The sequence below is a fragment of the Ananas comosus genome, linkage group 13 (assembly GCF_001540865.1).
Source record: "Ananas comosus cultivar F153 linkage group 13, ASM154086v1, whole genome shotgun sequence".
Classification (NCBI taxonomy): Eukaryota; Viridiplantae; Streptophyta; class Magnoliopsida; order Poales; family Bromeliaceae; genus Ananas; species Ananas comosus.
The window spans coordinates 1,585,002-1,604,183 of NC_033633.1; the positions used below are offsets into that span (position 1 = coordinate 1,585,002).

General features: G+C 34.5%; 3 protein-coding genes and 1 long non-coding RNA gene across 5 annotated transcripts; 2 read left to right on the forward strand and 2 right to left on the reverse strand.

The window, feature by feature from the left end:
• LOC109719817 (protein trichome birefringence-like 34) lies at positions 892 to 3,335 on the forward strand. Its single transcript, XM_020246636.1, has 5 exons — positions 892 to 1,623; positions 1,734 to 1,905; positions 2,063 to 2,265; positions 2,439 to 2,597; positions 2,813 to 3,335. The coding sequence occupies exons 1-5, from the start codon at positions 1,241 to 1,243 to the stop codon at positions 3,150 to 3,152; spliced, it is 1,257 nt and encodes a 418-aa protein (XP_020102225.1). The 5' UTR covers positions 892 to 1,240; the 3' UTR covers positions 3,153 to 3,335.
• On the forward strand, positions 5,687 to 8,140 carry LOC109719428 (protein trichome birefringence-like 34). The gene is made up of 5 exons (XM_020246109.1): positions 5,687 to 6,247; positions 6,860 to 7,031; positions 7,116 to 7,312; positions 7,433 to 7,591; positions 7,687 to 8,140. Exons 1-5 carry the CDS (start codon positions 5,784 to 5,786, stop codon positions 8,030 to 8,032), a joined length of 1,338 nt encoding a protein of 445 aa, XP_020101698.1. The 5' UTR covers positions 5,687 to 5,783; the 3' UTR covers positions 8,033 to 8,140.
• LOC109719430 lies at positions 7,017 to 7,510 on the reverse strand. Its single transcript, XR_002218689.1, has 2 exons — positions 7,382 to 7,510; positions 7,017 to 7,280 (listed from the first exon to the last, which is right to left on the reverse strand). It is a non-coding gene; the product is annotated as an uncharacterized LOC109719430 (long non-coding RNA).
• LOC109719429 (shewanella-like protein phosphatase 1) lies at positions 8,047 to 12,867 on the reverse strand. 2 transcript variants are annotated; one of them, XM_020246110.1, is made up of 10 exons: positions 12,057 to 12,270; positions 11,621 to 11,721; positions 11,118 to 11,231; positions 10,803 to 11,015; positions 10,111 to 10,246; positions 9,570 to 9,742; positions 9,018 to 9,106; positions 8,866 to 8,935; positions 8,664 to 8,771; positions 8,047 to 8,412 (listed from the first exon to the last, which is right to left on the reverse strand). In XM_020246110.1, exons 1-9 carry the CDS (start codon positions 12,208 to 12,210, stop codon positions 8,685 to 8,687), a joined length of 1,137 nt encoding a protein of 378 aa, XP_020101699.1. In that variant the 5' UTR covers positions 12,211 to 12,270; the 3' UTR covers positions 8,047 to 8,412; positions 8,664 to 8,684. The 2 variants fall into 2 exon arrangements, with proteins under 2 accessions (XP_020101699.1, XP_020101700.1); XM_020246111.1 differs by lacking the exon at positions 12,057 to 12,270 and adding an exon at positions 12,685 to 12,867 and having other exon boundaries at positions 8,069 to 8,412.

Sequence of the window (19,182 nt, forward strand, 5' to 3'; positions counted from 1 at the left end):
ATTATATCATTTATTTTGAGATAAAATTATGATAAAAATATTTTTTTTAATAAACACGAGAGAATAGACAAATTCTGGAGGATAAATATGATTAGTTACAGAAACCACGTCAGTAATATGACTGTCATAAGTTAAATTTGTTCCTCCGACGCACTCACGCACCATGTGCTTGTAAGACATGGGAACCACCCCCAGTACAACCCACATGATTTGCGTCTAAGCCGTACACCATAATTAATTAGTCACCACCCCCTTTGCATTACGTAATGCATAGGCTACCAATGTACATCTACCCTAGTAAAATTAAAACTTTACTCTAGTTTAAATTTAAACCCTACTCAACTTGCCTATTTCAGATCTAAATTTTTAACATAATCTAATCAAATTCTAACAATAACTTTTGATCAATAATCCTAGTGCATCTCATTGATTATGTTTATACTTTATTCTTACTCTTCTAAGTTAATCCCTTCAAAAGTGACCTCTCCAACTACAAAAAAAAAAAAAAATCTCATTTTTAAGATGATGCTTGGAGGAAGCATCTTCAAGCACCCTTTTAATATAGTAAATACTGACGCTTCAAAAAATATCGTCATATAAATTTTTTATTGTATCAAACTAATTTATTAAATAATAAATTTTTTAAAATTTTTTTGATGCTTTTAAAAGTATTAGGATTTTTAAAATTTTTAATATATTCTATCGCTTGGCATAAGAATCAGTATACAAGCAGCAACTCTTTATTTACCGGCGCTTTTTCAAATGTGACGCTAGATTATATTAAAACGCTTTTAAATATCGTTAAATTAATATATATATATATATATATATATATAAACCGTTCTTGTAGCGCCTGTTTTGGAGGAAATAGGAAGAAAATAAACTCGCCAAACTTTCAGTAGACCAATCAGCTAATAATTAAGTTTCATCTCCTTTCCAAATCAGTAGTAAAGTCATGAGAGCTACATATACTTAGATCCCCACATGCCAACCATCTGTCTCTAAAATATTAGTCAGGTTAGACCATAGGCTTCTATTTTATCATCATTAGTCCAAGGGTCTGTGTAGATCTGTTGAGCAGTTACATTCTGGGGCCAATTATCTGTTGGCACCTGCAGCATCATCTTTGAAAAATACAGAAGAGAATTAAGATTCCAAATTGCAGCAAAAGCTCATCAAATGGGAGCAGCAGCAGCAGCAGCAGCAGCAACTGCATAAGATCAAAAACACTGAGAAGGAGATGACTTTTCTTCAAGCTCCATTAGGAGTGAGGAGTTATGTCAGCTCCCTCATAGCATTCATCTCCCTCATAGCATTCTCTCTCATTGTGTGCTCCATCTCTCTCCTTCTGAGCAAAGACAATGCTGTTCTGCCGCCGCAAGCGGAGGTACCGCCGATATCGTCGGTACCGCCGACGGTAGAGCTGGACAGGTCGAGAGGGGGCGACGACGGCAGCTGCGACGTGTCCTCCGGCCGCTGGGTTTACGACAATTCGACTCGGCCGCTGTACTCGGGCCTCGGTTGCTCCTTCATGCACGACGAAGTGGCCTGCGAGAAGTACGGGCGGAGTGATCTCCGGTACCAGCACTGGCGGTGGCAGCCCCACGGTTGCGATCTCCCGAGGTCGATCTGTCGCATCGAAAATCATCCATGTGTTTGCCCATGCAGGAGAAAATTCATGTTGGCCACTGTTTTATTGAGTTGCTATTTACATTTGAACGTATATTGAACAGGTTTGATGCAAAAAGGTTGCTTGAGAAGCTCAGAGGGAAAAGAATGGTTTACGTCGGCGACTCGCTTAATCGGAATCAATGGGTCTCTATGGTGTGCATGGTAGAGTCGTTTGTGCCCCCCGGACTAAAGACTCAAACTTACCATGGCTCGCTTATGTCCTTTAAGGTTGAGGTAAGAATCTAATTAAAGTGAAAGTTTCATAGATAGTGTGCTTTCGACGCAATCGTAGGATTATGTAAAGAGGAATTGAAAGAAGTAGAACATAGATGTTACTGAAAACAGCAAACATGTAATCAGTTAAAATGTACACTGTTGAAATCAATTTCAGGAGTACAATGCAACAATAGACTTTTATTGGTCGCCGTTGTTGGTCGAGTCGAACTGCGACGATCCCGTGATCCACCGAGTGTCGGACAGAATTATGCGAGCAAACGCAATCGAAAAGCACGCAAAGCATTGGGCAGATGCAGATATACTTGTTTTCAACTCTTATCTGTGGTGGAAAAAGCCCAATATGAAGATGAAGGTCTTGTAAGTACATAATTCCATTCAAGAGTTGTTCTGTTACCTGCCAAATTGAACAGCCGTTTAATCTTTTGTCATTCTCACCGCAATTTTGGACCAGCAATCCATACGAATCGCAATTTCCTCGCGCAAACTTCAGTTTCTACATGTTAAGGAACTTAGAAAGATTGCATTTGCAGGCATGGTTCATTCGAAGAGAACAGTACAAACTTAGAAGTCGTCGAAATGGATTACGGTTTCAAGTTAGCGATGAGGGCGTGGTCTCGGTGGCTCGAATCACACATCAGCACTGACAAGATCCAGATCTTCTTTGTAAGCTTGTCACCTACTCATGTCTGGTAAGAAACACTCAATTCGCGAAAGCTACACATGAACCTAATCCATTATAACATGCTGAGAAATTGGCTTTTCGGTGGTTACGAAATTTACGTATTTTGCGGTTCAATTCTCAGCAACATCTATTACTGGTTACAATTTTTATACTTCAACAACTTAATATGCAGTTTTTGCCTTATCAGGCCCTTGTACTCAAACACTGAAACAATTCTCGCAGGGGCGAAGACTGGGGCAAACCGAACTGCTACGGCGAGACGGAACCAATCCACAAAGAAGGTTACTTTGGCCAAGGATCGGACTACGGTATGATGCGAACCGCAGAGTCTATAATCGACGGACTAAGATACAGGGGAATAAATGTGCAAATACTTAACATTACTCAGCTCTCGGAGTATCGTAAAGACGGACATCCGTCGATATACAGGAAACAATGGATTCCTCTGACCGAAGAACAGCTCGCGAACCCCAGTAGCTACGCGGATTGTACGCATTGGTGCCTCCCGGGTGTTCCTGATGTGTGGAACGAAATTTTATACTCTTACATTGTTTCTAGATGATATGTATGAGAAATCAATTAACAAGGTCCTCATTTGTGTTGCTTTTGAATGCTTTTGTTGTTAACTAAATGTAAATTGTCATGAAAACAGAGTTATTATTTACATTCAGAAAACTCTGTGACTAAACCATGTTGAATTGGAATACACAAGTTATTCACAAATATGAAATTGCATACATATATATATTGTCCTCTTATTGTGCATTTTGTAACTTGCAATTTCCATTCAATTAATTCATGGTCTTATTATATATACATTTGATGCTATGATACCTACAACCAAATAGTTAATTGTAGCTCAAAGGTTACTATGAAACAATTCTCTTGATACATAAAATTATAAATTCTAATAAGAAAAGCTTATTGACATGTAATAATTAGTAAATCATCCAGATTCTTCTCTCAAAAACAAGCATTAATATTGTCTCCTTTTTTGAAAAAAAAAAAAGAAGAAGAAAATACATGTAGTTGTCTCAGGAAAATTTTTTTTTTTTTTTTTCTAAGACTAGTCAATTTTATCAATTTGTGACAACCCCACACAAAATGCACGTAGATATATTAAAGTTTTATTAAAGAAATTAAAGAAACAATCACGTGCCCTTCGAGAAGGGGAATGGAGCTTTAATATTTTATAATATTTTACACCTTCCCTGTGTTTTGGGCTAGGAATATTTTGACAATTAAGCCAAATGTCAACTTCAACGATTTAGTGTGAATTAGACTTAGCGAGGACCTAACTGCGCTGATACCATGTTAGACGATCAATTACTTAAAAAGTTTAAATTCTTAAATCTAGAATTTTCTGATCTTATACCTCTAGTATAGCCTCTAAGGCTTCATTTGCTTTGAATATAAATAAGAACCGCTTATTTCAGTAATAAGTGTAAATTTAAGCATAAGCGAGAACTCAATCAATTTTGTATTCTGATGAAAATTAGGCTGCTCTCGGAAATAAGAAAAATAATATTTGGATAGAGAATATGGAATAAGAAGAATAGTGAATAGTTATAAATAGAAAATGATGATATTAGCCCTCTTGAATTTGAATTTTTAAATTTTATATTTAAATTTTTTAAAAAAATTTTACTTTTAAATTTTAAAATTTAAATTTAAAATTTAAAATTTAAAATCTTAAATTTTAAATTTTAAAATTTTAAATTTAAGATCAAATTTAAATTTGAAAAATATAAAAATTCAAATTTTAAGTTTGAAAATTCTAAAATATCAAATTTAAAATTTAAAATTTAAAATTTGAATTTAAAATTATCAAATTTTAATTTTGAAATTACAAATTATAAATTTTTAAAATTTAGAATTTTAATTTTAATTTTAATTTTAAAATTTTTCAATTTTAAAAATTTAAATTTGAATGGAAACAGCTGTTCCCACTCCTGTTCCTAGTCTTAAAAATTGGTGTTTGGGGAACAAGGGCCCCTCCCCTTATTTCCCAACTAAACGTACGTGGTGTAAAGGAAGAGTAGGTTTCTTTTAATCAAGGTAAAGTGCAAAAGTTATACGGAGAAAAAGTTAACGTGTACTTAATTACGATTAGCCAATAAATGGTTAATTGTATAATTATATATAGCTAGATAATTTAATATAAGTATGAATCATACTAATTAAGTCAAAATAGAGGAAACAAATATGTTTTTTGGTAGGATTTATGTTGCTTGCATCAAAATCATAAACAGTAATTTAGGTGGGATTTGCTACTTCACATTTCACCATCCATACCGTATCTTTGTTTTCAAGCGAAAGAGCATAGATTGGGACTTGAAACATACAATATTACCTACTACAATTTGAGAACAACTCGTGATTCTCTTCTTTATACCTTGAAACTTAGCTAAACTATCACACCATCATAAATGTTGTTTTCTATTGAATATAAATTTAAATAATATTATAATGTCATTCATGACGACTCGCTCGGCACCAAAGTAGGAGGCACTGAGTTAGAATCTTCTTAAGCTCCTAGTTTCATTTTCAATTTCCTCCTATTTGGTTGTTGAATGTACATTATGTTTTAATTAATTTCAATGCACATTTTGGTGAACTAAGTTCTATGATGGAGAATGTTAAATATAAAATACTAAAATATTATTATCTGTCAGCTTAAATGTTTAGATAAATACAATTTTTTCCAAAGTCGTAGTCTGTAATATCAAATATTAAAACACTATTCTCTAAAATAGCATATACTTTTGGAAAATTTTAGATCATCACCCAATAGCCCAATATCCACAACTAAAATTATTCTAGTCAACTTGGGTCTTCATCTCACTCCACTAATTATCTCACCTTAAAGTTGTAACTTCTTAATCAACAAAGTAATAATTTCGCACCAATAATTCTTCTTTTTAAGACTAGTTTAGGTACACCAAAGGCTATACGCTTCACCAGCTCCTACCTAACTAAGCCTTTCCATACAAGCCAAGCTACAAACAAACCCAAAAAAATAATAATAATAATACCATGGTCTCCCTTAAGGCTTCTTCATTCTTATATATATGAGAGTGTGTACACAACTATATATATACACACACTCTCCATTACATGGAATATATAGGAACAAGCCACAAACAAACAATTAATACTACTACTCCCACTACTATATATTCCCACTATTCTCATGAGCAAAGCACCCATTCACCTCTTACGTTCACAAGGCAAAAGAATTAGTTGCCCTCCTATAATAAGAGACCAAGAATGGGAGTTGGTAGATATGAATAAGAAGAACCCATTTATATTAAGGGTGTGGGGGGTTAATAAGAGCCCCTTAAACTCCTTTGTGGGTCTCTTTGTTGCACTCTTTGTTATACTTGTAGTCTCGCTAGTTACCACTACTAGTAGTAATAGTAGTAGTAGTAATACTAATAATAACACTGAGGAGAGCACGTGGCACGTGGAGGAGTCATCATGTGATTATTTTGTAGGGAAATGGGTTTATGATAATAATAATAACTCTACGTATCCTTTGTATGAGGAGAGGGGGTGTAAGTTCATGTCGGATCAATTGGCTTGTGAGAAGTTTGGGAGGAGGGATTTGAGGTTTCAACAATGGAGGTGGCAACCCCATGGGTGTGACATCCCAAGGTATGTAAGATAAATTTATCTTCTTCTTTTTCTTTTTCTTTTTTTTTTACTACTATTTTTGTTTTGTGGTAAATTATTGAAGTGAAATTTTGTTTAGGAGATCCAACTTTAATCTATTTGGATTAAAATATTGGACTTTTGTGTGTATTTCAAAGAGAACGATGAAGTGATTAGAGGTTATAGTTATCGTATTGTCTTGTGCAGGCCAAATGAGTGAGTGTCGATTTGAAGATGATCTGATTACTGATTTAGTTGTATTTTATAATCATTTAATATAATATTATAGCAATTAAAATGAACATTAGTCATGGCTACACCACTTTTCGATAGTCGAATAATTAATTGCTAAATTATAACTTCACTTAAGAAAAGAAACAACACTTGAGCAATGACTCTATTGAAGAAAAAAATCGAAGTTTGCCTTTAAAATTCTCTTCCACATGATATAGTGACATGTGACGTATGATTCATCATATTCTATGCAATATCTTATAGAATTTCTATCCATTTGCAAGAAATACCTGCAGATTCATCCCAAATAAATACTCTCACACTAGATTTGATGTTGATTACATGATTTTTATCCTCATGTTAAATTTAAAAATTTTGCAGGTTTAATGCTACAAAGCTTCTTGAGAAACTGAGAGGAAAAAGACTAGCATTTGTTGGTGACTCACTAAATAGAAACCAGTGGGTTTCCATGGTTTGCCTCATTGATACTTCCACACCACAATCTCTCAAAACCATGGAATCCAATGGCTCTCTCATGTCATTTAAAATCATGGTATATAAATATATGCGTGTGTAAAAATTCACCCTAACTTTGATCTTAGCACATAAACATGTTCCTGTTGTGCATGCACAACAGGATTACAATGCATCGATCGATTTCTATTGGTCGCCGTTGCTGGTGGAGTCGAACTCCGACGATCCCGTCCATCACCGGGTACCAGACAGGACCGTTCGGGCGCAATCAATCCAGAAGCATGCGCGGCATTGGACTGACGCTGATGTTCTGGTGTTCAACTCTTACCTTTGGTGGCAAAGACCCAAGATGAAGGTTTTGTAAGTTCTCGTAAATACTGTAAATACTAATAGATATATTGAACTTGATCACTCTGGTATGTCTATTACCATTACGAACTCTTCTACCTCAGTTAAGAAGTTGAGTCTTCGAATAATCAGGTGGGGATCATTCGACGACGATGATGGGATCTATAAAGAGATCGAGAGCCTGCGCGGCTACGAGATGGCACTCAAGACGTGGTCCGATTGGCTCGAGTTCCACATCGACCGCAGCAGGACCCGTCTGTTCTTCATGAGCATGTCACCCACCCATTTTTGGTAAATGAGATCACACTATTCAGCCCCATAATCTTACGATCTTAATGCACATAATAAGATAATCACAATGTAGTTAAGCTTTTATCTATTTGCAGGGGAGATGAGTGGGGAATGGACAGTGATCAGAACTGCTACAATGAGACAGAGCCTATCTTTGAACAAGGCTACAGAGGAAGAGGCTCTGATAGTAATATGATGAATGTAGTAGAAAAAATGATTGAGGGGTTAAAAGAGAGAGGAGTAAGGGTTCAGGTAATGAACATTACTCAGCTTTCGGAGTATCGGAAAGACGGCCACCCTTCGATCTTCAGGAAGCAGTGGGAGCCGTTAACCGAAGAACAAATCAAGAACCCGAGCAGCTACGCCGATTGCATACACTGGTGCCTACCCGGCGTTCCCGATGTATGGAACGAACTCTTGTACGCATACATTTCTTCGTGAACACACCGATCGAATCCCCTTTTTTGTTCTCTTCGATTTTCGATGCATATATCCAGGCTCCAACTGAAGCCTGAAGTGTTTATAAAGCTGATACAGAGTTTTTGCACACATCCTAGTACAAAGAGTGTTTTCTGTATGTCTCTATTCCTTCCAGCAAAATTAAAATGTGTGTCTTTGCTTTATTGGACATTAAATATGCCATAACAATGAAGAATGATTTCCAATGTAGTCAGGAAAAAAGAAAAAAGAAAAATCTCCAATGCCATATATACCACCAAAAGAATAACAGCTTCTCGATAAGTATATATGAATTCCCTTGTAGCTCATCTAGCTGAGTAATGGTTCTCGCAAATTGCTGCGGCTTCGAAAGAAGCAGTTACCTAGAAGTAGCAAATCAAAGCCAATGAAGCCAATTCTAAATCGATCATCATGTTTAGAATGATGCAAGGAAATTGTTTTCACTAGAAGCCATTGGTACGGCCAAAAATATCATAGCTTCTTTAACTTTGGAAGAAATTAACTTCTATAAGTTTTTGAATTCTCTGAATGAAAGGTTAACATAGATTGAAGTGTTCAAATATGTTGAAATGAATTAAGAGAGAAGTAAATCAGAAAGACGAAAATGGCGAACCTTAAATCCATGATTAGAGTTTCATAGGTAGTCCAAGACATCTAGCTCATTTAAGGACTCAGTTTGATGCCTTAAAATCCTCGGATTGTCATTTACAATTTCTAAAACCTGGTCAACAAAATTTGCTAGTCAGCAGCCATTGAACGCCCCGATAACCAAAGTATTTTAGCATTAACTACGAGCGTTTAAACAGAAATATTACCTCTGGCCTCGAATTAAGAACACCACTAGACATGCCCACATCAATGCACCAAATTTTCTGATCATATTTACTGCAGAAAAAGCAAAATCAAACATCCTCAGGTAGAGAGGTTTTCCACTTTAGTATTCCAGTAAATAGAAGAGTATGCATACCAATTTGCACCATTAGATTGCGGAGTGTGGCCAACTACCATCCCTTTAGCTCCCATGGCTTCCAATGTTTCTTCCGCAATAGATGATATCTAGAAAAAAGGCAAATCGTTATTGTTAGTGTTAATCTCTTTAGTGGTAATATATTCTTTTTGAGTGCATTTTGGTGATCCAAGTGTTCAGCACACACAGGGTAGAAAGGTTTCATTAAATGGTTATATATCTAAATAAGATGAAGATGCACAAACCTTCCCCGAACTACAGTGGATTAGAAACGTGTGCCTGAACTTTGAAAATTTTGATTTTTGTACTTAACGTGTTGTTTTATTTATCTCTCCATCAAAACGTAATGGTATTTTAACTTTTTGGACGTAATATTTTGTTACATGATGGAATATTCTGTAACTTTTGATAGAAACTATTATATAGAATTTGATGTAATTTGCTAAAATCAATAGTAACGAAAGGTTAGGTGGTAAAAACATAAAGATCAAGTGCCAATTTCCAAATGTTCTAATATCTATACAAATGCTTATATAGTATGAGATGGCTTGCCTTCCAAGCTTGGTACTTCAACTCTGCTGATTCTCTCGAGTAAAAGCGATTCCAGACCACGCTATCATAACCTCTTGTAGCTATGAAAGGCATTTCTGGACTCTCACTATCTTCATTGAATCCCTGCATCCATTCTGATACCTCTCTGTTCATGCGCTCAACACCATATGCAACTATGCAAACATAACCAATATACCATGACGAGGATTAGTTTATAAAATCCATTCTAATGCAAATAAATAACAATGCACTTGAAATCTTCAGGAATACCCAATACATTTGTCCTCGGTTTTGTGAAAAGTATCTGATGCATTTTAGTTTTGACACCACATATAAAGCTAGACAGCTTTTTTTTTTTTTTAAATGTTCAAGAGTGGCTTGAAAGAGGATGTAATCTCCTTGACATCAAACAGATGTAAATATGTGGAGTTAATTGATTTACCTAATTTGAGAAATAATTCAATCTAAGGATAGAACCTTGAACATCTCCCAATATGAAGAATGTGTGTGAGAGAGAGAGAGAGAGAGAGAGAGAGATTACCATGATGAGGAAGAAGACCACCATGACAGAAGACCCAGTCATCAACTTTAAGCACGACAGCATGGCGCGCCAACTCACAAGCTAATAGGCCACCTGGTCTGAAAAGCGATGATCGAGCAATAAGTCCCTTCTGCCTCTGTCCTAATATTTTCATAACTCTGTCAGCATGGTAAGGAAAACTTCAGAAACAAAACAAAAATAAACTCTTACGACATCCATTTTCAGCACAATTATCTGTTATACGACTCAAAGAATTCCAGTCTAAACCGAGGCATAAACTATGGCAACTAATATTTGCAATACTGAGTAGTCGGATATATGAACAGTATAGAGCGTGTGAGTACCATATAATAATACATGAATTATATGGAAAGTCCCTGTACTATCCTGATATTGAGAATCAGTCCCTGAACTTTTTACACAAAACTTTGTTGCAAATTCATCCCTGGCCATCAAAATCACAAGTATTTCCTCTAAAATGGTCTTCTTATTCCTTCTACTGTAAATTGACTCCTTTGAAACAGAATATAAAGGTTATTTTATAGGAAAAAGTCACATATCATCAGTTTATCCTTTCAGCAATCAGGGATGGATTCAGTTTATAAGAAAGTTCAGGGCAAAGTATCTACATAAAACGGTGCAGTGATTTTCCAATAATATATAAGAGAAAAAAAAAAATGCGAGACCTATACCTTCATAAAACTCCAGGGACTCCATTGACCTTCGGACATCCTGCGTTCCTCCCTCCACTTCTCACGTATATTAATCCAGCTGAGAAAAGCATCATCCCAGTTGTCTCCACATTCATCCAAGTATTCCAGGAAGTCTATGCATTCATCATATGCCCCAGGATCAACATATCTAAAATCACCTTCTACATTCATGGTTTCATGATTTCCATTTACCTGGCAATTTATTTGACAATGAAACAAATAAGCAGTAGAAGCTAACCAAATACTTTGAGGTCGGGGAAAGAAAAATATTCAATCATACCAAGTAAATCAAACCTGAAAAACTGCACCACCTTTAGATTTTGCTTGGATGTTCAGTGAGCGCAGCAAAGATAAGATAGCTATTTCATCGTCACCTCGATCAAGGATATCCCCAAGTTGAACTAAAATCTGAATGTAAATAAGCAGTGTTAACTTCATGTGAACTTCAGTTTAGAATTAATAGTTCTTTTTGACAAAATAGTTTCTATTGAGTCCAATTTGACCAGGAATGTCAAAAACATAACCTTTACATGCGTGCATTAAAAACACATACTAATATATACATGCATGATAAGAATGAAAACATCAATTTGACTTAAATTTGGTGATCTAGTTTAAGTTCCGAGAATCAAAATATGGGACTAAGCAACCTCCCATGAATTTTACATAACAGAATATCGAATCCACAATGCTTAGAAGATGATGAAAAGTTATAAGCTCCGTGATACAATATATGTGACCAAAACTGAATATATTTGTACAGCAAAAACAGCAAAGAAGGGAATTTAAATGGTTACCGTGTCTCCACCAGTCCACAAATCATGACCATCCGAGCTTAGAATGCCAGCCATCACTAGTGCGCGCCTAGTTTGAAAGAGATCACCATGCAGATCACCGACTGAAAAATTGCATCATACCACCAAATTGAACAGATATGAATACAGGGGTTTTGGAATTTTAACCTTACAATATCACATACTTATATATACCTCATATAAAATACAAATTTTCGTATATATCTCTTAAACATACCCTTAGGCAAATAGTTGGTTTCATATCAAATTCTACTAAAGAAGCAATTTTTTTGAGATACAACAAATCATCCATTCTACGATACTAAGAGAATCAAAATTGAAAAGGAGGAAGTTTTCATACAAACCAAACCAAACCAAACGCATTAAACTCAATACAACTACTCATCAAACTGAAAAAGCTCGAAACTTTTTCGCTCACCGGCGACGATCCGACGCCCGGGCGCGGAGACGAAGGTAGGGGGATTCCCACTCACTACGATCGGCTTAACGCCTCCATTAACACTAAAACGCTCGGATAGAACACGGGGTTTATAGGGTGGAAGAGGTAAGCTATTGAGAGAGAAAGAAGCCATATTTTTTCCTGCTACGTTACCTCTCTCTTTACCACCTCTACAAAAAGATTCATATATTTTAAATATAAATTGTGACTGTTACAAATATTTTTGTGCGGATATAATTTGTTACTTCATGCAAACGTATTCCTTAGCCACGAATTGGAGATAAGTGTCCCACCACCACGGAATTAAATTACCACCGTAGTGTTTTCTATAGAATAAAAAAAATGAAAAAAGCGAAAAAATTCACCAAAAAAATCTCTACTTTAACTGGAAAACTAGCAAAAAAGGGATAAATGTTTAAAATTTTTAAATTAATATGCAAAATTTATGAAGGACGAATCTGTAATTTCCTCTCCCCTCCCCGCCCCAAAAAAAAAAAACAAACTTTCAATTAATTTGCGAGAATTACGCAAATTTCGAGTCGAAAATAGTAGAAATTCGATGGATATTCGTAGGAACAGTGGGCATTAGCAATTGTTCAAATTTCACCTCCCACAGCGGAGTAGAAGCTTCGGGGACCCCGGAAACCCTAGGAAGAAGACCTAGCGATCGTTTCGATGGGATTGAGGTGCGAAATGTCGAAGCCTCCATGCTCGACGAGTAGGATGGGCTCGGCCATGGCCGAGAGGAGGAGAACTAGGGTTTTCCCTTTTTTCCTTTTTTTTTTTTTTTTTTTTTTTGGTGCGGCGATGGCGCAGGATGGGAATTGGTAGGAGAATGGGACAACGATGGGGGAGAACGGACGGTTGAGATTGCTCAAAAGGTTTCTGCCTGAAGATTCGTGCCGGGGTTGATTATCAATGGGCCGATATGGGCCGGAATTTTGCACGATGATTGGGGCCCATAATATGATAGTTTGTATTTACATGTCTATGTGGGCCTACTAATTTCAAAAAGTCTAATTTATACCTATTATATCTGGTAACATGTTTAAATTAGTATATTTTAATCAGAATTTTATGTTTTTGATTTATTTTTTAACATAATAATCTAATAAAATATTGAAACCTCTTGACAAAATGCTTTACAAATTTTTTAGAATATACCCCTTTTCTTTTAATTAGCATAATTTTTTTTTTTTTTTTTACGATCATTCAGTTATGATATAATATATGTGGTTCCTTTGAAAATAAGATAAGCCAATTTTTACGAAAAATGTGTTCTAACTACATCTGAAAGGATTAGATAGCTCTTCATATTAAATAATTTCTTCTTATTATTTTTTAGTAAAAACGTATAGAAGTTATCGAAATTACCGATCATTTCGATTTGGCTATTACATTTTTTAATATTTTGATTTTACTATCCAACTTTCAATTTGTTTGATTTGAGTTGTTGCATTGTTTATCTCCACCGATGTAGCTAACATTCTTTATGTAATTCTCACAACTATAAATTTATTAACATCAATACTTAGATTAAATTTTGAAGTCAAATACTAATGATTGACTCAAATCAAACAAATTGAAAAACAAAGTTGTAAAATTAAAATTTTAAAAAATTAAGTAGCTAAATCGAAATAGTTCATAATTCAAATAAATTTATATATACTTTTATTTTTTTATTAATAAATCAACTAATTTCAAAAGTTAGAAAAGGAATAATTGATTTACTTAGAGCTGACGAGCGAAGGATCCAACCTCCGCCGTGTAACCTTCAAACTTCAATTGTCACTCGGCCCAATCAAACTTTAGCCACCTAAATAGAATGCTGGACTATTTAAGCTAGCTGTTCCTAAAATATTCACAATAATGTCATGCCTACGTAATGAAGAAAGAATGAAGGTGTTTGATTATTAAGCGGATCAAGTCGAAGCAATATCCTCTAAAGCAATGTTTAGATATTAAAATAGAACATTTAATGATAATTTATTTACTAATGAAAATTTTTTATGTGATTGAAAAGAAGAAGATGGTAGATAAGGAGAAGATTGTTGGAGGTTTTGAGAGGATATCTCTATATAATTTCTTTTTTTTGAGAAAAATATCTCTATATAATTCTAACAATTGAAGTTTTTAAAGAATAATACTTGTTGTGATAAAAATATCATTTTACTTATTTTCTATTAAAAAAATAGATAGTACTCTAACAATAACAAGCCAGAGAAAAAAAAAATATGAATATTATTGAGCTTTTGAAAAAATAAATATAAAAAATTAAATTAAAAATATATTTACTCTCTCTCTCATATATTTACGAAGTGTATAAAATTAAGTTTTTTTTTTTTGGGAAACTTCAAAAACCCCCCTTGTGGTTTCACGCTTTCTTATTTTAATACCCCATAGTTTAAAGTGTGTCAAGTTAGTACCGAGTGGTTTCGCACTTTCTCACTTTAGTATCCTGTGGTTTAAAGTGTATCAAGTTAGTACCCTGTGATTTCGTACTTTCTCACTTTTGTACCTTGTGGTTTAATATTTTATTAAGAGAAAAATAAACTCACAGGATACTAACTTGATACAAAAATAAAATCATAGAGTACTAACTTGATACACTTTAAATCACAGGATACTAAAATAAGAAAGTGTGAAACTACATGGTATTAACTTGATATACTTTGAAGTATAAGGTACTAAAATGAAAAGGTACGAAACCATAAGAATTTTTATGAAGTTTTTCTTTTTTTTTTTTTAATTTTATATGCAAGGAAAGGAAACTTCTCACGATCCCAAACGCATCTTTGATAGTAAGATGTTTTAATAAATGATCCAAAACTTTCCCGTTGGGTTTTGGACTGTAAATAGCGAAAATGCCCTCGCGGGAAGAGTGACTGGCACCAGGCGGTCAGGAATGGCAGGCGACTGGCACCTGTGGGTCAGGAATGGCAGGCCATGCATTAGTTACAGCGCGTCAGTGTCATACTGTCAGGCAGGGGCGCGGGCTTGGGGGTGCGCGAGAACGAGGACAGACCATAGTTAGTTAATTCGGATTCGGCAAAAGTTCGGTACGGGTATAATTCGGATAAAATTCGTCTTCTAATTTTTAAATTCGTTGAAAAAATCGGCTAAAAAACGGATTAGTCAATTATTCGGATACGTGATTCATACGGATATTATACGTTCACCAATTAAAAATTCGGGATCAAAAATTCGGCTATTAAATTAAATTTTTTCCTCTTAAAATTTATGCTATTAGCATAAATATTCATATTTTTTAAGAATATAAGAATAACGAGCTACAAAATTAAATAAAAAAATAATAAACTATATTATGCCTAAAAAAGAATAAATAATTAAGCAAATAAGAGATCAAGATAGTCCATATTTAAATGTAAAATACAAGAGTTCATAAATTCTAAAGTCTAAAGTAGGCATGGTCCCTAGGTTAATTAACATTATTTAGCTCTATGTTTGGGTCTTAAGTTCTTAACAATTTAAGGTGCATAACAGAGAATGGACACATTCAATTTAAGCACTCGAGCCATTTGTGTCTAAAAAAGTATCCATCAGATGGACTAAAAGCTTCCAACTTTTGCTTTAAAAAATGAAAACTCAAATCGTACTTGGTTTGTAAAGAACCACCTTATTACTGATCTATATATCGTTGGATAGCGGAAGCGGAAGAGGAAGAGGCGACGAGGAGGGTTTCGATTTCTGAAGATTGAAGAGATCGATCTTTTCGATTTCTGAAGAGGGGCTTCCGATTGCGTTTCGGCGAGCAGCCGGAAGGGAAGAGGGCGGAGGGAAGGACCGCGACGCGCACGGCGTCGGTGGCAGGCCGCACCGCCGCAGGGGTAGAGATCTTTTTGGGAGGGTGGGTGGGGTGGGGGTGGGGGGTGGGAGTTTGGGAGACTGGGAGGGGGGCGATTTCAGAGAAGGTTTTTTTTTTTTTTTTTTTGAGAGGCGAACTCTTTTCTGTTTTGGGCCATGCACGAAGCCCGCGACCGCATCGCAGTCGCGCATCGCAGTCGCAGCAACGGCGACGTTTTTGATCCGAATTATTCGCGAACCCGATTAATTCGCGAATAATTCTTTTTATTCCAATAAAACGCGATTTTTTCCGAATTTTTCCCAAAAGTTCGAAAACGGACGTTTTATTCGGAATATCAAAAATTCGCGAATAATTCGCGAATAATTCGCGAATTAACTAACTATGATCCAAACAGAATGATGTAATGAATCATTCCAATTCTGTTTCCATTTTCAGCTTATTCACATTTTGATTTCCATATCGGTTTCGACTTCGAACCAAATACATCCTATAAAGTAATTAGTTGTCTTTAAAAACTTAATTAATAAAAAAAATAGTACTGTTAATCTCCATATATTTTTATCCCAAGTTTTTTTATCTTATAATATATATTATGTACACTATTGAAAATAGTGTATAGTTGAGGGGTCTACATGCATAGTTTATCCCTTCCCCTCTTAATAAATTAATTAATAACTAGAAGCCAGTGAAGGGGCTCAGATGGTCCTGGGGCTTCGGAACTTGCGTCCACCCCCCCTTCCCTCCTCCACTCCCTGCCAGATTTCTTCCCCCGTCCTCGTGCCTCTCCTCAGCCCTCCCACTGGCTGCCTGCCTCTCACTCTTCTTGCCCTCTCCACTGTCTAAAAGCCTAGGATTAATTAATAAAATTATTTCTTTTGAGTTTATCTGTTCTATCATGATTAATAAAAAAATATTTTTATTATAATATTCTCTTAAAAAGAAAGATATGATTGGCGTGTTACTGATAATATAGTACATTGTGATACTGTAGATTTCCTCCAACCTCTCCTCTCTAAAATCAACTGTACAGCAGTCAGCAGCTACAGCTACAACATGTCATTTATATTCAATTAATTATACTTTTTTTAAAAAAATAAATTATTTTAAAATAAATTATGTTATAATGAACGAACTCCGAAGGAGTAGTTTGATTGACTGGAAACGCCACATCAGACTTATAGAGGAGGAAGTCTACTATGCGACAGTCAAACTACATCATCCATATTTTAACCAATCAAATTTTCTCTTAAAAAAAGTAAAGTAAAAATACTTTTCAACCTTAGAAAACAATTATGATTGGTTAGAGATGCCACGTCGTCTACTCCACTTTTATATCTTTGGCTTTCTTTCGTTGGAGACCCTCCGGTCCATCATTAATATGCGCACTGATACAAAACAGTCTTTTTTATTGCAGTTATTTTATATTTATTCTAAATTAGTTATATTTTGCTAAGTGAGGTAAAAAAGAATTTAATAAAGAACAATATTGCAATTTTGTATTAAAAGAATATTTTTGAATTTTTTAATATTTTTATATAATGTAAGGATATTTGGTTGGAAGCTGTAAATTTTATATGAAATAACTGTGATAGAGAAAATTTTCTCCACTGCTGCTATGAACTATAAATTTTCTAAAATACTACAGACACGATGTATTAGGGTGCACAGCACATAGAAATTTTGATTGCTTGTTTCGAAGTGTTACAGTATATAGTTGTAACTCTTTAATTTATCACTTGTTAAACTATAAAATATTAAAATATTATTCTCTAACATATTAAAATTTGGAGAAAAACGATTGTTTCTTAATAATTTTAAAGCAGGGTCATGAGTTTAAATTCAATTTATCAAAGGTTAGTGCATAGGTAAGATTAATCTCTATGTAGAATTAATATCATTTTAGATTTTGTATTTCCATCTACGTTGATTTTTTGTGTTTAGATCTTCATCGGCAAGTTCAATTGCCTCATGTGAACAAAATTTAATAAATCAAATAAAATTTTTGAATTTGCCTAGCTATGAAATAAAGATAAAAAAATAATTTAAAAAATTAACTGATGTTGAAAACATAATCTTTACTTAAATTTTAGTTTAACTAAAATTTATTTTTAATTTAAAATATTAATTATGACCAAACAAACAAATTCTTAGCAGAAATTAACAATTAACATTTCATAAGAGCAACATTTCCAAAATTATTACTTTTTTAGAAATGAACTTGACAGAAAATGTAAAACAAATAAATTCGAACTTGGAACATCTAGTACCAACTAAAAATGAATGATGAACAAAGAAATGGATTCTGCAACGACCCGGCCTGCTAGCAACAATAACTCGTTGGGCCCAAACCATCGGCTCAAAATGCTTAAGTCTGGTTATTATTACTAGCGTGTAGGCCTCATATAAACCGATCAAAATCAGCATCCCACCCGATGTGGAACTATTGGGGCGTGTGGGACTATTGGGGCGTTACAAACTCCCCCTGTTTAGACATTGACGATGTGAGATTCTAGAGGTGGCTCCTATGGGTTTAAGAGGTGATTCCCACCAAATCCGCATAACACTTAACTCTCACACTTCCGGCTGATATTCGGTTTTGATACCAACTGCAACGACCCAACCCACTAGCAACAATAACTCGTTGGGCCCAAACCACCGGCCAAAAATGTTTAAACCCAGTTATTATTATTAGTATGTAGACCTCATATAAACCAAAAAATCAGTATCCCACCCGATGTGAGACTATTGGGACGTTATAGATTCTTAGCAACATTGACAATTCATAAGAGCAACATTTCCGAATTATTTGTTTGCAAAGAAAATTTAGTAGAAAATTGAAGCAAATAAGCTTCGAATTTGGAACATTGAGCACCAACCATCAAATTTTTTATTATTCGTGCTAGAAACCATCCGTCATTTAATTTATTTAGATAAAAACATATAAAATATATCCAAACTATAGGCCATTTTGAATTTGCTATTCAAACTTTAAAAATTTTCATTTTACTATCTAACATTTCAATCTGTTTAATTTGAGTTAGTCAATAATATTTAGACTTTAAAATTTAAACTAATTACTTATTTTAATGCTTTTATTATAGTTGCGAGAATTATATGAAATATACTAATTAAATATGTCAAGATAAAAAATTTATTTAAATTTTGAGATCAGAATAAATTTAGATCAATTTACTTTTTTACTATTTTTTTTAAAGAGATAAATAGTATGCTACCCGTTTCGTTTATTTCATTTAAAAAGAAACTTAACTGAAAATGTGA

Bases quoted from the DNA above. Each gene is read 5' to 3' on its own strand.
- LOC109719429 (XM_020246110.1), bottom strand. From the start codon at position 12,210: ATGGCTTCTTTCTCTCTCAATAGCTTACCTCTTCCACCCTATAAACCC. The intron at 9,743-10,110 runs GTAATCTCTCTC...ATGTTTGCATAG, and splicing joins TGGTCTTCTTCCTCATCATG to TTGCATATGGTGTTGAGCGC. The intron at 8,936-9,017 runs GTATGCATACTC...CTTTTTCTGCAG, and splicing joins CAATCTAATGGTGCAAATTG to TAAATATGATCAGAAAATTT.
- LOC109719428 (XM_020246109.1), top strand. From the start codon at position 5,784: ATGAGCAAAGCACCCATTCACCTCTTACGTTCACAAGGCAAAAGAATT. The intron at 7,313-7,432 runs GTAAGTTCTCGT...TCGAATAATCAG, and splicing joins AGACCCAAGATGAAGGTTTT to GTGGGGATCATTCGACGACG. The intron at 7,592-7,686 runs GTAAATGAGATC...ATCTATTTGCAG, and splicing joins ATGTCACCCACCCATTTTTG to GGGAGATGAGTGGGGAATGG.
- LOC109719817 (XM_020246636.1), top strand. From the start codon at position 1,241: ATGACTTTTCTTCAAGCTCCATTAGGAGTGAGGAGTTATGTCAGCTCC. The intron at 2,266-2,438 runs GTAAGTACATAA...TTGCATTTGCAG, and splicing joins AATATGAAGATGAAGGTCTT to GCATGGTTCATTCGAAGAGA. The intron at 2,598-2,812 runs GTAAGAAACACT...CAATTCTCGCAG, and splicing joins TTGTCACCTACTCATGTCTG to GGGCGAAGACTGGGGCAAAC.